Source organism: Rhipicephalus microplus, chromosome X (assembly GCF_043290135.1).
Source record: "Rhipicephalus microplus isolate Deutch F79 chromosome X, USDA_Rmic, whole genome shotgun sequence".
Lineage (NCBI taxonomy): Eukaryota > Metazoa > Arthropoda > Arachnida > Ixodida > Ixodidae > Rhipicephalus > Rhipicephalus microplus.
This window is the reverse complement of record NC_134710.1, coordinates 400,155,793-400,173,813: the sequence shown is the minus strand read 5'-3', so window position 1 is coordinate 400,173,813 and position 18,021 is coordinate 400,155,793. Positions and strand designations below refer to the sequence as shown.

Genomic DNA, 18,021 nt, shown 5'->3' with positions numbered 1-18,021 from the left:
TCACAGATTACGTGAAATGTTGGTGTTAAAGAACATTGACACTGTGGTCAAAGAAGCTAATTCCTTACTAACGGACTCATGAGTCGACTCACTGGGACTCACTCACACTCTGATCAAGCCGTGAGTGCGAGTGTGAGTCAGTCCGGGTGAGGAATGTTTTGATGAGTTTGAGTCCTAATGAGTCTATCTCGGAAAATTATTATTGACTAAAGTGTTGTGGCTCGGGCGAGTTGGTTATCCATGAACTTAGCTTCTATTAGCGCGGCACATATGAAAAGGAAAGAGGAAAGAATACAGAGACGTCAAGACAGGTAGCGCCTACCTGTCTTGACGTCTCTGTATTCTTTCCTCTTTCCTTTTCATATGTGCCGCGCTAATAGAAGCTAAGTTTATTATTGACTGTTAATTTCAGTGACTCTAAAGGGCTAAATTTATTTATAGAGCGAATCTGAGTGAGCTCCACAAGTTTAGCGAACCCATGACGGTTACCACTACGTCATAAATCAACAAAAGTTGCGTGTAGTCGGGAAGCAACCACAATGTCATTATTCATCATTTTCAGGAAAAGCGTGGTACCCGCTACAATTGTAAGGCATTATGTGCAATATGTTAACGTTGTGGCTGATGGCACTGAAGAATCGTGCTCAACTTTTTTGTAATGGGTTTGAACGTTCAGTGACCTAATCATTACGCTATTCGCATAACGTGACGCCTGGTTGTTACTTCACTGTTCTCAAGCGCTTTATTACATATGTTAACGCGATTCCTTACAATATCATAGTATCAGGTTTTAATGAAGTTTTCAGCACCGCAGGAGCTCAGTGCTTGAGTATTGGGCTGCCACGAAGGGAATCTGGATCCGATTCCAATTATGTCATCGGTATTTTTATTAGTTTTTACAGCGAAAGCTGTATACGGCTAGGAGAAACTAAAAGCTTCCTGGTCACGGTGTTGCGCGCAGTCTCGAATGAATGTCCTATAAGATACGTCATTCTCAGCGTCATACCCAAGCGCACGTGCCATTGGCTGCGTTGTGAGTGATCGACGTCGTCCATCTTGCCGCAGCCGTGGCGCCGAGCACACACGCATCAGTTTTCTTTGAACCTTGTAAATTTTGTATGTCACGAACAACTCTAGAAGAGCGCCGATAGTGGAGACATGAGAGACCTCGCATTTGCCGGGTTGATAGTGCAGTCCTGGCACAAAAACAGGCCTGAGAGGTCAAGTGCCGGGAGCAAGTGCGTACCGATCATCCGGCAGCCTTATTGTGAATCGTAATGCAAGCGCCGGTGGTGGACGGATCCTGCAAACCACGCTGGCGGTTGGCTCATGATGTCATACTCTTGCAACAACGCCGCGCGAACAATGATTGCATGGTTCTTGGCGAAGGGAAAAGGGCACCCTAATGCCTAGCCGAACCAGTGGCATAGCGGCGCCAACGTGATTATTGCGGTAGCGCGTTCACCGAGGAAAACGCCTGCTTTAGCGGGAGTTTCTTCAGCGGCACTTTTTCTTCAGCTGCGATGACTATGACCACCTGTGGCTCGAGGACAACCACTGTAACGCCTTACGAAACACATTGAGCGGTACATTCTACTTTTCCCTGACCGTGATCATGCGAGGCACAATGCGTGGCATGTTAATTAACTAACCACTGCTGCTAACCGAAGTCAAACGTGTGTCTGATTTAACATGAACCACGAACGTGGGAACAATAATTGTGAAAGGCTTCAGTACCACGCCAGGATGAACCCACTGCTAAGCACCGGGGCCGCATGTTCCAGCTTTCTCTGTTCAACCATTTGTACGGAGTGCTTGAGCGATTTTTTTTGTTTCGCGAGTAAGTTGTTAGAAACTGTGGTGGCAGTGGACAACTATGGTCCCATGAGATCCTAATTAACGTCATTGCTGGTAAAGCGCGGGCAAGAATGGCTGAATTTATTCAAGCACGCCGACACTTAAAATTGCATTTCAGTAGGGTGAAGTTCAACTCAGCCAACGAGTAAATTAGAATTGTCTGAAGGTAAACTGAAAACGTCATAGCTTTGATCACAAAGGCGAAGCAATCAGCGCGATAGCAACATATTAGAAGGTCACGCGCAGAATGACAAGCATATCCAAACGTGTCCTGCATTTCTCATGCACAAATGACGGAAGAATTTACTCACAGGTACAGATAAACGCGAATAGGCGTCTCAGTTTTTGCTTCGTTGTGTCTGAAAAGCACGTCCTTTTCGCAAACGGAGAATGTGCAACGATTGCAGGGACCTTTGTGCGCCCTGTAACTGGGCTTTCATCTGCACGATACTGTTGCAAAGTCAATGAAGACATACGATTATCCCCCCCGCGAGACAAGCATGCGCGTGAGCGTCCACCCTGCCCCCTCTCCACGGGGCAAACTACGCGTGGGAGATAAGAGCGTGCTCCACCGCTTCGTGACGATGTGGCAACGCGCGCACATTGCGCCGTCTTGCTGATAGAGCTTACAACATGATAGGCTCCCCAGAAAAGTTCGTCACCATCGGTAAGTGGTAGATATGAAAAGCTTGCTGTTTAAACGTTGAAGGAGGTGCTCCTTCGTCGTTCAGTGGCTAGCGCCTTAAAATCACATTTCAGAGGTCGACCATTCAATTTCGCGCACTGGTGTCTTTTATGGGTCATTTTTTTGTTGAATTTTTTTATATGAGAATACTTATACATATACCGTGACTGACGGCGACACTGGCGGCAAAATTCAGCCGAGAGTATCTACCTAATTGCTATCACAATAAAAAGAAGCCCGCGGCATCACCTAATACAATAAATAAAATAAGACTTCAGAAAATATCGAAAGGGAACATGCCTCGCATGTACTCCACTCATGTTGGCACCGAAAGAAAGCACAAATATAGTTTGCGTAGGCGAGTAGCATCTTTTTTATTTTATTAGTTACTTCCCCTTTTTCGCATTTGTTTTTCACCTGATTCCACTTCGCAGCCGGATATTTTCACCAAGCTCGTGTTATAATAATACAACCCCATCAAATTACACAGCAAAGGTGAGAGAAATAGCGACAGCATGAAACAGTTGGTCCTCACTCCGCGTGATGGCGAGACCAGTTACACACTGATCCCTGGTGCGCAAGTTTTGAATGCTCACTGGGAGGGCACTTCAACTTTCCCGGCATCGCCATAGTACACTGGGCAGGGCTCTTTGCACGGTGCCTGGAAAGTAGTTCAAGCCAACGCATAAGTAGCCGCAGCCGAAGTAGGTTCGTCAGGGGTCACTTCTGGCTGTATTCAATCGAGTGTGGGGTAACCTCTAATGAAAACGTACAGCCAAGGTCTTAGGTTTCGCAACACAAAGACACCCGCGCGCACAAGGGGAGTTGACAGACACAAGAGTCGGCGAATGGTTTTAAAGCCGTCAACCACCCATGTGTGCGGCTCAAGCGAAGTCTCAAGCGAAGTCTAAATTTGTGAATTTTATCCCAAAAGTTGTTCTGGGAAAACAAAAAAATTGGTCAACAACGAGCCGGTCTCATAAACGTACATACACTTCCAGCTAGAATGTATACACAAGGTTCTCCAAACTTCGAGCATCTCCCGCGACAGTGACGCTGCTTCTTTAGTGACTCCACTGTTTCTTAAAAATCTTGTTCCCTTGTTCATAAAAAAATACAATAGAAACCTCGTGAGTGCCGAGACACTCCACTTTGCACGCATTTCCGATTAATTGTGGTATCTGTAGCACAGCATTCCTTTTTCGCTGATACACTGCTACGCCTACTATTCAATTTTGATGCGGTGTTACTGAGCATTCAGTTAACATAACGTTAAAAATGATACCAGAAAGGCATATACATGAAACACACGGGCAGGCTGAACTAGTTTCGAGCATGCATGATCAACTGACCATACCAAGTTAGTGCGAAACTTGCATGGTGGCTGTCACCGAAAACATTATAGCCGAAAGGAACAACCACAAGTTACCCACACTTTAATATGAGTGACTCTTTCTGCACTTAGTGCTTATAAATAATTAAAATAAATAGCTCCGAAGAGCTAATTCGCTTCGCTGAGCGTTCCAGCGCTGACTTTTCGCAAACTGTGTTGCAAAACATGAAAAATAACACACATTTATTTCAGCCGTTACATCATTTGATGATCCTCCTACAATAGTAGCAAAACAGTCGTTCTTAAAGCAATGCTCCAACTGCGATACAAACCGGCTTTGTGGGAACGTACGTCACATAATTACTATACAAGCTGTCAGGCATAAATGTGCCATGATTTTGTGCACAGACAAGCATTCAGCCCCAAAAAGAGCACGAAAGCATGTACATTCTACATAGAGTCGAGGTGTCCATGCGTCAAACTGAAAGGACAAATGTTTACACCTACAATTTTTCGTCCCTTTTTTCACAAAAACCACATGTCAGGCAGCTTGGATTCTGCTATGGTAATGTACAAAAAGACAACACTCGCACTTTTACTTTCCATGCAACATAAACCATAAACCAGCAGTACATGCGGTTATACGAGTGCCCTTACTATCGTTGCTTTTCACCCTGTTTTCCTAACGGCATAAATCATGTAGCACGAAAAGCTTAGTGAATTTTATAACATAACTATGACGCTTTTTCTTCTTTTTTTGCAGGGCACTGCTTAATTTTTATCTTTGAATGAAGAGATGTGTGAATGCACACATTCGCAGGACCATGCCATGGAGAGGGTATACACAGCAATAACATAAATTGTTGGAGTTTTCACGTCCCAAATTCATAATTAGATTAGAGCTCAAACAAACAAAATGGCCACTAATTTTCTTAAAATTTTGCTACTAGGCTTCTGCCTCAACCAATTAATTTCAATTATTGCCTCGGTAATAGTGGTTCATAGATTAGTAATTCTAACGACAGTGGCATTACGATACACGTGAAACTGAACGTACACATGTATCTTTCGCGAATTTCTTCTCCTTGACAAACTACACAATACACTTCACGGCTATATAGTTAGTCAAAACAGGCTAGAAAGAAATGGCGAAAATTCTGAAATGGCCCAAAATTTCTCGTTACGGACACTTGTGGCGACCTACGGGTGTTCCCTTACCGAATAAAAACAGCGCTGGTGTAATACAGCTTTAGCAACTGAAGAAGAAACGTTGGCGTAGACGCAATCATTTCAATGTCGTTACAGACCGAACTTTATTATCCCTCTTGCAACTGTCTTCTATTCAGGCGCCCGTCGACTATAAGACAACATTGCTCAGAACCACACATTTTTTAATCCTGTCTGTATTCACTGTAACTGCTTGCACGATATTGACCTCTTCACATTTCACGCGTTGCTCTCTCTACGGTACAAGCACGTATATAAAAGTGAAGTAAAAAAAAGCGTTAACAACCGGACAGCATAATTACAGACCAGTACAAATTGAGGACCAGCGAAACAGACTGTAGACGCGCTCTAACTAGGCGAATTGGTCACCAAGACTAAATGAAGCTCAATTAACCAAACTGCAGGTCATCCTACTGAGAAAACAATATGCATCTGTTTATGTATAATTATATACCTATATTTATTATGTAAATGTAAACAGTGCCACAGGTGTATATGCAATTCAAAAATACCGAACAATGAAAGTGGGCGCCAAAAAGCGAACGCAGCAGCCTTGAGATATAAGTATAATGCCCTTGAAAGCAGCCCCGTGGATAAAAAATAAAAACAAAACAAAATCTGCCAGCGAGCGAGAATGCTTCCCAAAACGAACCGGCAAGGAGGGGATCTTGAAAGTGAATACAGTCATGCTGGCGCTTATTTTAGAGTCCACGTGATTAACGCATGTTTCGGGGATGGCAACTTGCGCGACGATCGGTAAGATATAAGTTATCACCGGCTGTTGACCGTCGCGAGAGAGGGGTGAAGGGATGGCTTCCTTTAAAGATTATTAATGCACTACCTGGGGGGAAGAAGGCAGAGCAGGTCTTCGGCTAGCGGGAACGCTTAAAATATTCACATACATATCTGAAAAAGAGAGAAAAAAAGTTGAACTACGGGATATTCGTAGAAAGCAACCGGCTTTGGATCGCCGCGCGCGCACGCGCAGTGGTCCGTAGGAATGGTAAGCGTTATGTGGTAAAGATTATAATAAAAAACTGCTTCGTGTACATGTCCGGCCTCACGCACACTGGGCACTTTGTCGGCCGTAGTTATATGAGGCTGGGAAAAGAGCGATGATATTGAAGGGAATAGACGAGGAGGGTGGCAAAGTGCGGTGCCATAAAAAGAAAAAATCACATGAAAGATCACAAGCAACGAGGTGACGGTGCAGCTCACTGGCGAGTATAATATCTTCCTTTCAGTTAGTTCTTTTTTGTCCTCTGGAATACAGTGCGTAGCCAAATGTGTGGTTAAGTAAAAGCTGCGTGATTACCACAAAATAGACAGTACATCTGTGAGGAACGTTATATTATACAAGGGACCGCCATTCCTGTGGCCTCGGGTGTCGGGCGAAGGCTGATGAAAAGCAAGTTATGTATGCACAAGGTTCGCAAGTATACCGCAAGCGCATGTATGAAAAGTCGCCTTCAGAGGTACCGGAAGAATGCTATAGTATAGAAGAAAACTCCAGTGCACGCTTAGCGAGAGCTGAAGGATGATAACAGGAGAAAAAGGAGAGGGTGAGTGGCCAGAAAGGAGAACGGGGGGAGAGGTCGAAAAGATGGGTGCGATGATAAATACGGTCCTAGGCAGAAGCAACCTGCATATGCCTTTTGCATGTCCTAACTTCCTTTTTTTTTCTGACTTATTTTAGAAGAACGAAAAAAACAGCAATAAGCTCATTACCACCGAATGTCGATAGGTTACTGGAGGCGCTTTAGTATAAGATGCACTTCCTCATCTGGTCTGTCTGCTATGTTTTTTTCTTTCTTTTTCTTTGCGTTATGCTGTTAATAATTACGGCATTGTGCGCCGTCTCGTAGAAAAAAACAAATGTTAGCGTTGTGCCCTACGAAGAGGCAGTGCATTCTGTGAATGCAAAACAATACTCAAAAGTCGTCCAAATAAAGGGCCAGAACACTGCTGTAAATTGCTAGAACAAACAAACGTAGAGCATATTTTTGGATCCCATTGCTTATTTTGGATCCAGTACTGATTGCGGACAGCTCGCATATATATCTTATAAAGTATGTTCTTCGTTATGGGCCGTCCCAGCATGGCATTAGGCGGCCAGGTTGGGGGAGAAAACGAGCCCAACAGCGACAAATACGAACATTGAAAACTACAGTCACCTCAGCACATAAGCTCTAGCTATAGTCTGCCAAAAAAGAAACGGCTTTCGTACGATATGTCACCAGGAAGAAACACACTATACATATGCACGTTTTTGACGGTAAGGATTCTGGTTTATCTCGAAAGGTATGAGTTTTCATAGCGTCCCTTCTCGCCACAATGATATGCGCATTACTGATATTTACATTATTCTCGCACGGTAATTGTTCGTACACGGCAACTATATTACAGGTGGGAGTAAAGTGAGATACAGAAGTGAAGTGCACACATCCTTGCGCTGTCTGAGTACGTGAAACAAAGTGGACACAAATCAGAGGAAGCGAATTGAATTTAAATATTGCTTTTCTCGATTCTTCTTCTCCACAGATTTCATATGCCCACTCTGGGCACAAGTTGTAACTTCATTTGCTGGGGTTGGTTCTCCTATCAGCACATTGTAGCCGTTCATAGCCGACACACAAAACAGCAAGCAAATTTTATTAAGAGAAAACAACAAAAAACTAAGCTGATGCAAACCTCGCCTCCCCACCATTAACGTACTGTCACACCAGCCCTCGATGTATTAAATAGTAAGAGAAACGACGCTTGTCGAGCTATAGTTATTTACAAGACATGGGCATTAAATTATTGCGCTCCGCTCTGGACCTCGAATTCACAAGGCAACAGAGATGAAGACAAACCCCCCACTCCTGAAAAGAATAGAAACGGTGTTATAGTGTTACTTGATTGCTTCGCGCCGTCCATGCATACATGCTTTGCTTGTCCGTGTTCTTGTGTGTGTCTGTGTGTGTGTTCGAAGCGAAAGAAAGAAAGAAAGGAAGAAAGAAAGAAAGAAAGAAAGAAAGAAATAAATAAAGAAAGAAAGAAAGAGGCATATAGAAGCTCTCATAGTTCTCACAGCCCCTCTTTGAAGATTGAAGAATGCTGGGATGAAAGGCCGGGCAACTCTCAAGCGACCAATGTAGAGCCAGCATTCGCCTATACTTTGCCACAAAAACACAGCCTTGTCGTGTGATGGCCGACTTGAGATAAAGTTCCTTTGTTGAGCTAACGTAATGAGTAAGCTAAATACGTAATAACATTTAATTGTTCCAAACGAGAGTAGTGTGGCGAATGAGCACATGCTCATGAAATTTCCCGAGACTACGAGTCTTCTTGAGAGAACAACAAACACCAGGAAACAAACTCAGGAGCATCTGTTGGGAACAATTGACGGTCTTGAATGCATAGAGCGTGCGCGAGGTCTGCCTTTACTTTCGGGACACCACTTCCACTCCTTTATATTCTTAACCTCCTCGTGCGCGTCGTTAGAAATTACACAAGTAACAGCGTGCGTGTCGCTAATATTCTGAGCTTTCCATTGGCTTTATCTCAATGAGGACGCATTTTTATTTTATTTTCGAATTCTGGGTGAGTGTAATGCATGCACTGCGCATGTATTATATGCATACACTATGTGCAATAACGCTTAGCAAACCAGCGACTGACTGTAGAACTCTGTCCCGGCCAAGGGTGGCGAAAAGACCATGTTTCGACATCGAAGAAGGAATTTGTTGCGAGCATGAAATCCCTTCTGCATGATTTCCACAGAGCACAGCATTGACTCACGTTCCAATAGAACATTTTACGAATACTTACAATATTTCACAAGCCTAATGATAATGCCACTATTGGTCATCTCGGAACATTACTGCTGTATTTAGACAAAGATTTAATAAAGATAGTTGGAGAAATGTGACCACTGCTTATGAAGTATTACTGAAAACAATGACCTGTTGCTGTAATACATCGTTATTGTACCAGTAAGGCTGTTTCTACACAAAGCATTCACAGAAGCACAATGGTTGTTACACAGAACATTCCAGATGTCCTGCGAGACAAATGCGGGGGCCCTGCCCACCGCAAGGCTAGGAGCCCAAATAAAAACGAACTTCACCTGGCCAAAGTAGATTAATAGTGGTAGAGCGCTAGTATAAGTGTGTGATCATCAGTGCGTATTTGTTTGTTATATTTGGCAAGAGAAGCTCTCTTGATGTGCATGTCAAAGCTAAACGGCGCAGGCTGCGAATACTCTTCAACTCATATCAAAGGTATCGGCACAATGATCCAGAGCAAAGGTCATGTTAAACACAAGACAGAAAAATGAAATAAAAAAAGAAAGCACCTGGGCAACAGACGAGCGCATGCACATGCAGAACATAAAATCACAAAGCTGCCTTGTCGGGCTGTGCAGTAACCTTCCTCTCTGACCATGCGACATTATTCAAACCATCACTAAAAAACGTTACTGTGACATCTTCAATCGTGTACTAACTTCGTACCAATCGCGTGTAAAATAGCGACGGCTGCTGAGAGCTGGGTACGTACGATAACACACTTCAGGTTGCTCTAAAGCAAAGCCTACGAGAGACAAGCGGAGATGTAGCTTCGAGAGCAGTCGACGAGAAAAATAAAATAAATTAAAGAAGCATCACAGGAAGAATCGCCCCTGCGACGGCGAGGACAACGAACGCTTCCCGTCTCTGCGGCGGATGCGGACGGACAGCGCTACTCCATCACATACACGCTTTTCCGCATTGCTCACGAGCGTAACAGAAACAACGCCTTTTATCGTGGGGACAAAGGGCCGCGGCCGCCCCCAGGATTCCCGCACCGATCACGGTACACTGAGAAGTCCGCACACGCGCTGGATGCACCATTCGCGGGTGGTGACCTAAATAAGTAGAAAAAAAAGGGTGACGTCCAAAGAGCGTGTAAAGCATAAGACGCGTGATCTAGGCGGGGATGATTGTGGAGTGTGTGTATGGCTCTCTGCCAGTGGTAGTGGTGCCGATGCGCGTGCCTCAGTGGCGATGCAGTCTGAGCCTTCGTTCCCGGCGGTGCGGTGCGCGCACTTCGGAGAACGAGCCAGAAGCGCCAGCCGGGAACGGCGGCGCCGCGGGGGCATGCTGCTGGCCGAATTCGACGGTGTCAACGGCCGAGTAGGCGGCCGAGAAGCCTTTGGCGTTGATGTTGTCGTCCGAGCGGAAGCGAAGCAGCAGAGAGCCCGAACTGGACGTGAACTCGCCAGGCATCTGCGAACAAACCGGGTAACGAAGATCAGTCAAATCGCATTCACGTACGCGAGCGGGTTTAGTGCAGCAGCTATACGAAAAAGAGTTACGTGCACGTTGCTTATAAGATGAAATGCGAAAAGGATTTAGTGAACGTGTGGGCACCTTGATCAACAGAAATCAGCGCTAGACACTAAGCCAACAAGACACCAGGCATTTTGAATGGCATACGGCAGATGTAGTCTTTCTCAGCACTGTCTTTTTTTTTTTGAACGTAGCCTGAACGCTATAGGTATTTCTCAGATCGGTGAACGAAAGTTGTGAACGCCACTGCACTGAATGTACGTACACTGTACGCCTTCCAGAAACGCGTGTCGGAAGCTTTAGCTTAATTGGAAAGCTGTGGTTAGACAGTGTTTCCACTATCGAGGTGATCGATTCATTGCTACACAAGCAATTATCATGCCTTGACCAGCAAAATGCCGATACTGAAAAACTAATGTGACGCATACGATGAGCTTGTCGAATGCTTTGTAAACACAGCTACCTCGTGTCTTTTTTTACAACGCAAGTATTTTTTTAAATAAAGAGCTATTTTAGTATGGTACCTATTCTCTCCACAGGAATACTTTACTTCGAGTCTGAAATACCTTGCCACAGGTGATCTTGTCCTGAAATAACTAAATAACATTAACAAAAAAAACCTTCTCAGCAAACATTTATATTATCAATATGAGGTAGGTTGTTTATATAGAGAAGCTGCAGAGCATGAAAATATACGCTACGTCTACACTGTAGAAATTCTGAAAGTAGCACGTAATTTCACAAATTTATCACCGAATTTCAAAAACCCGAGAGCAGGAAAAGTTGCCAGCCCCCTTATGTTAGACTCGAATGCTCCGCGATGAAAAGAGACAAAACCAAATGACGGCGCTTTGAGGAAGTATCTAGGCGCAAATTGCATCACATCTCATGCACAGATGGGAAAACCTTCACCTTGTTTGGTGCTCATTCGTTTCTATCGCGCTGTGCGCAAGTGAATCGTAATCACCATCTTTTCTTTCACTGTGAAATATAGAACTCAGGGGAAGCCATTGCGGCATATATTCTTGCCAACAAAGCGACAGGCGGAAGAGTGATTCGAGCTTGTTTATAGTTTAAACATTAAACAGATGAGCCCCACACATCACACACAAGGAACACCTGCTTCGCTGGTGTTTCCGACGACTTGTCATCGTTTATGGTCAAATTCTGCTGCGACGTGCATTTATTCAAACTTCGACACTTCTTCGTCCGGTACGTTCCGACACGAAGTAACAACGCGGTCGCCTTCCTGGGCGTCCTCGTTTTCGATATCGCCTCGATTAGAGACTTAAATTGGACGATTATTATGTGAAAAACGTGCGATCTATTTTTTTCAAGGGGGAATGCTCTAAATTGTGAGAGCTTACAATTAACTTTTCCTTTTAAACAACTGCCATCAAGTTGATAATAACAACATTTTGTTAAATGGTACTTACGACATAACTTTAGCTAAGGACTTGCTTTCACCTCAACATGTGCGAACTCTACAGCTGCCTTACTGTAGCATATTCAAACATCTGTGTTTCGAAAAGAAAAAAGCCCACCCTGCATACATGGCAGCAATCGTTTTCTCTCAGCTTTCAACAAAGTGGAAACTATAGTGCGCCTTCTTAGACTCGTGTTCGCACCAAGAACTAGTGCTGCATTTTCAGCAGTTATCACTTGAATTGCCGGTATATTGAGTTTGAGTAATAAATAAAAACATCTTTCCTTTCCTAGCTGTCAGGATAAACAAACTGTGGTAAACAGCTGTTAGCATGCCGTTTTAAACCAGCTTCAGCCTCTTGCTTTTCGTTTTACGTTTCTGTAGCCCGTTCAACGGCACCTCAAGAGCAGGCTGGCGCTGGACGAGCGCGAACTAGTGCAACCACGCGGAAAGCCTTCTCGCGTCACGGAACTTCTTGAATATTTTGCACAGCCCCACAAATTATATAAAATGAGGTATTTGAGCATCATACTTAGCTAAATGACACGGGACCAGCTACGCTGCAACGGCAAGTTCTATTCACATAAGGCGGGCATTTTCGGTCTTTCCATTTCTTCCGTCAATTTTGCTGAAGGGATGGTCGGTTGTTTGTCCAACTATATCCTTCATACTCAAACTGTTAGCAATGTGAGATTACGGCCCACGTAAATGGCGAAATAATTTTTCATTTTAATGATTTACAATACTGCTACTCTATTTTGTGAGCGTGGCAATTGAGCAGTACAATGATTTTTCAAACAAAAAATAACAAAAGAATACAGTAAAAGCAAACACGTACAAGCATAACAAGAGAATATAAATATCGTCAATACAATCAAAAAATGGAGGAGTTGAATACATTATTATTGACATAAAATGACCACGAAATATATTGCAAGTTCTAAATATTATACCATGCTATCGTCAAACTAAATGCAAAAAAAACAGGAAATATATGGCGCTAAATGAAGGCTGCCAAGGCAGGGAGCACGTAACAAAGCAGCGAGCACCATGTACAATACACCTTGTTGTCCCACACGAATAAAGAGGATGAAGACGACCGTTCACTGAAAAGCCAGCGTTCGCGAGTTGATGTAACGGGCGCAGTCAGAGCGTACGCGCGTTAATAGAAAAAACAGGACAAGGCGCCAACCTTATTCCCGCAGAACTTCCCCAGCTGGGGCGCCGAGTCGTCGTAGCCGTCGAAGAGCTGAACGAAGTCGTAGCCGCAGTCCTGTTCGTGCTCCAGCTCGAAAGTGAGGAAGCGGAGGCGCACGTGACCGGACTCGGCCTCGACGAGCCAGTCGCAGTCCTCGCGGTTCTCGTAGTTCTGGTCGCCGTACTTGGCGTGGGAGTAGAGGTGCTCCACGGTGCGCCCGGTCGCCAGCAGCCGCCCTCCGCAGGCCGTCGAGTGAGACGCCTTGAAGCCCTTGCGCTGCACGGAGGCGTCGCTCTTGAACACCTGCGCAACGAACCAGAGGCGTAAGCACCTTCAGTGGAAGAGCCATCTGAGGATGGTCAAAGCGGATGGGGCGTCGTTGCAGAAGTTTCAGAATAAACGAGACAGAAAAAAAAAAAACTAGACTTCATCCCTGGGCTTGCGCAGTGGCCTACTCATACAGTACCACGAAAATAGGAGACTTGCGTCTTCGCTGCAGTCGCTTTGATTATTCCCATTGCATTGCTTTCATTTACAGATGGAGCCAAGAAGAATCAAGAAAATACACGGATGTCATGTTGATACTTTGCCTTGTCTCAAGAAAATGAATTCGAAAAAATGACCTTAAGATTTCAAGAAAGTGACCCCCTCTCCCCCAAATGCTCGGCCAATCAGTAAAGTGTTTTCGCGCTGTTGAGCGCGTGTGTCCGAATGTAGATCCTATAGAGCACTCATGGTGCAGCGCTTCGTGGTGGAGAAAAGTGCTCCAAATCTTCCAACATGATCTGTAAAGCTGTCGCAATTAAGCACGACAGTTGCCTGCAAGCTATATACTTACCCTTGACCAACATACTTAAATCAGTCGCGACAATAACGACAGTGGCATCCACTAGGTCGCACTGGAAGTATCGACTGCACTTGATTTTTTTCCTGACAGCGGCGAGTTCTATGAACCCCCATCTGCCATGTAGAGAGATAAACATGTGTAGAAGGTCTCACCATGTACATGCGGTTGGTGGTGGAGAGTATGGGGTGGGGCACCTTGGCCCCGCAGAAGCGACCCAGCGTCGGGGCGTCTGTGCTGTCGCCGTCGTACAGGGAGATGTGGTCATACGCGCACTCCTGGTGCGGCTCCAGCTCAAAGTCGTTGAAAATCTGTCAAAAAAAAAAAAAACAGAACAAAAACTTTCCCACCTGAGCGCCACCACACTCGCGATAGCGACCACACGTAGCATAGTGCTGCGGCAGGTGCATGCTACACGAAGGCACGCGGCATGCATTACCAGCTTGAGCCGGTGTCCCGGAGTGGTGGTAAAGAGCCAGGCGCAGTCCTTTCTGCTCGGGTAGGCGTCAGGGTAGTTGGGACTGTTGATTTCGCCAAGTGGGGCGCTGATCTGGTGTGTGCACGTTCCTGCGTAACGTAAAAGAAAAAAAAAGAAAGAAAGCATTAACGCACACGCTGTCTGGTGGGTCATAAAGCTGCACCTCTGACTCCTTGGAGAAGTTATGATTGTTGCCGACACCTATTCATGTCATAAAAAAGCATTATAGATGTTCCTAAACTGAACTGGTACTTTAAAAAAAATCCGACTACAATATAATAGTTTGTAATAGAATCCTGTGGCTGCTCACAGTGCATGAAATAAAATCAGCGAAGGCGGACGCATTATGAAAACCGTTATATAAAGATGAAAAGCTGTGTCACTTGGAATCGCTCCACACCTGTTGCCGCAATCATACTGGCGCTTGAATGAGTTTTGATAGATTGATATGTGGGGTTTAACATCTCAAAACCAACATATGATTATGAAAACGCCGTACTGGAGGACTCCGAAAATTTCGACCACCCGGTGTTCTTTAAAGAACACCCGATTTTGAGCACATGGGCTTACAGGGCGTTCGACTCCGATGCAATAGTTGTGCTAAACCAAGTTTTCAGAAAGTGTCCTCGAAGAATATTTTTCGAGAGCATCATTAAGGCTTTAGTGATCCCAACGACTTACCCTGAAGGAAGCGTGAAGAAGAATATCTTGCACAATACCAACAGCAAGCACAAAGTGCACTGAGTGTATGTTCGGGTATTTAAACAAAAAATATCACTTGTGCCGGTAGCCGAGTTTTATAAAGTGATCAGTTAAAACCCTAACAAAATTGTCATGTGTTTCTAACATCTGCATCACGTACTTACCTTATCAATTCCAGACATGTAACGCATCGTGGAACTATAGGAAAAGAACGAAACAGTGCCAGAGGTTCAGAGGATAGAAGATCAGGTCTGCATTTTGCGCAAGTGCTTTTGCTATTCAAACTCAACTGCAGTGTCTAAGTTTACGCTTCCTGGCCCATGCGCACTCCAGAACGCAGCTGTTTTTAGTGCATCAGTACCTAGGATGCTTTTGCGTCACAAACCAAAACAAACATATATGCTGAACACCTCGCTCTTTCCTTAAGTGATAAATGATACAGCATCGTGCTGGGTACGCATTTCATCCAAACTTTCTGGCCTCGAAGCTTTCCGGGTTAATAAACAGCTTTTTATGCACGGGCCCAAAATTGTTACGTTCTTCTTAATCAGCGTCGGGCGGGGCGCTTCTATCGTTCCAAGGTTGCAGATCACCGAAATAAGGCCGTACACTTCAGCGTACCTTCCCCGCGGGAAAACGCTTAGTGAAGCAGGTCTCGGCTCTGACCAAGTTAAATATCTCTCAATGTATGGTAGTGAGCGGCATCTGGCGCGGCTATCAAACGTGGAGCACACTACGCATCTTGTAAACAGGGCGCAAGACAGGTATGCGCTTAGGAGCCTGGGTTAACGGTTCTGCTGCACACAGAGAACACTGTTTAATAACTAAAGCGACAAGCATCTAGCGGGAATATTCAACGTAGCATTAGAAGATATTACGAAGCTGCAAGTTGAAAAAAGCAAATGACAAAAAAAAATCGATGGCAGTTTCATCACGGTAAACATTAGGAAAATGCAAAGTGCGCCATCTTGGCGGTACAACTTATTTGACCCGTTCATTAGCAGCATACAGAAAAAATATTCAGACGTTAGCAATTGAGAGGCGCATCTAAAGCCAAGTGCTCATAATATATGTCACTGACATAGCCACTTACTGAAACTGTATACTACGACAGTTAGGCGTGAATGCTCAAAAGCATGCCCCCAGCAACATGGGAAGCGACGAACACGGTAACTTCATGTATTGTATGAACGTACTCATCCAGAATATCAAAAAATACTAACGGCACCAAAGAAAGGATTACTACTATTCTTTCACTTCCAGTACTTTTGAAATATTGCGAGACAAGCTAAACAGTTGAACAATAATTGTTGTGGTTTAATGTCCCAAAACCACCATATGATTATGAGAGCTACCGTAGTAGAGGGCTCCGAAAGTTTTGGCTACTTCGGAATATTTGACGTACACCTAAATCTAAGCCCAAGTGCACCAAGAACCTACGCCTCCAAATAAAATGCGGCTGCCGCAGCCTCGATTTGATCTCATGACCTGCGGGTGAGCAGCCGGTTGCCTTCATTAGACCACCGTGGCAGGCAGCAAAACAGTTTTAGCTTAAAGGGCCCGTGAACCACCTGCGATATTTTTTCAAACATTTCAAGTGAACACACGGATCATATGCAGTGTGCCGTCGCGATCAACGAGTCTACACGTGGTTGTGCTATGAGCCGCCGGCGCGCCACCAATTACAAGAAACCATCCCTCCTCCTTTTTCGGGCCTTTCGGGCCTCAGCGTGACGCGCCGTATGAATATCTCTGACGCACTGTTCAAATATCCACGCTTGCCACACATAGGCTGTGATTGGTCGAGCAAGAGCCTACGAGTTCCGGTTAGTCTGCAAGCAGCTGTCCGCGCCACTTCTTTGTCGTCCTGCCCGCACGCGTGCTTGGAGACCATCGTAAAGGCGACCTTTGGACGGCGTGCGCGCAACGTGGGGTCCATACCGGCACGATTCGTATAAGCACGGGCCATAGGCAGCTGCAGTGCGCCAACAAACACGCAGTTGACGGAGTGGACGGAGATACGAAGTCGCGGCAACCGGAAGTAGATTGTGTTGTAAGCAGCGCGTGAGCGGAGACGTATGCCACGCGAGATTGGGAAGGTCACTCACTCGAAGATAGGGCAAGACGGCTTTTGGAGAAGACACCATAGAGGGCAGGGCAGAAGAGAGTGAAAAGAGAAATCGTCGCTCTTTCGATGATGAAACGCGCCTAACTCCGCTATTACGGCACCGTTTCGAGAAATAATCACGGCTAGGTTTTCGTCGTACAATCTCGCACAATTTACCCACCACAACTGAATTTCGACCTCTGGGTAGTAAAATTTACTCGCAGGTGGATGACTGCGCAAGACGTTTTCCTGTATTGCTGAGTTTTGCGTGTTGCATGACACCAAGTGTAGTTTTATTCGTTTATACACGCCTCGTAGACTGAAATCTTGGAAGCGCGAAATTGACGAGGACAGGAAAGAACACAGAAAGATAGGACATGGCTCTAACTCGCAACTAAGCTTTATTCAGAAATGTCCTTAAATATATACACAGCCGAGTGGCACACACAGGCACAATGCACATCATTATACAGCCCTAATCAGCAGTGGCAAGACAACATCTCTACTTATCAGAGCCATGTTTCTAGAAACAGTTTTTCTTTACGGCGCAGTACAACAGAAACCATTAATATATTCACTTGTGATAAGCCTCAACAAACGGAGGGTTATCTCATTAAAAAAGAAAGTAGGTGATTGTATCAGTGACACTTGGTTGTGCAGCACAGTAAGGAAAAACTGTTTTTTTTTTCCTTAGAGACTGAAGCATACTATCGACGCGCGTTGTGCAAGAAGTGTAACTGTAGGCATGCTTTCGCTGATGCAGGAACAGCGCTCATTTAACTGGCAACGCGTTTGGACACAGGCTTCGACGTAATGACTCACCTCATGTTCACGTTAGGTTTCCCTATCGAG

At 45.0% G+C, this 18,021-nt stretch overlaps 1 protein-coding gene across 1 annotated transcript in view; it reads right to left on the bottom strand.

Moving 5' to 3' along the window:
- Positions 1 to 9,827: 9,827 nt before the first annotated feature.
- The window catches only part of tok (tolloid-like protein 1 tolkin), a 746,482-nt gene continuing 738,288 nt past the window's right edge, over positions 9,828 to 18,021 (bottom strand). Inside the window, exons 15-18 of the mRNA XM_075880185.1 lie at positions 14,322 to 14,449; positions 14,038 to 14,193; positions 13,033 to 13,341; positions 9,828 to 10,351 (exon numbers count right to left, since the gene is read on the bottom strand). Of these exons, the coding sequence (XP_075736300.1) occupies positions 10,121 to 10,351; positions 13,033 to 13,341; positions 14,038 to 14,193; positions 14,322 to 14,449 (824 nt within the window). The 3' untranslated portion in view covers positions 9,828 to 10,120. The remainder of the gene's footprint in view (positions 10,352 to 13,032; positions 13,342 to 14,037; positions 14,194 to 14,321; positions 14,450 to 18,021) is intronic.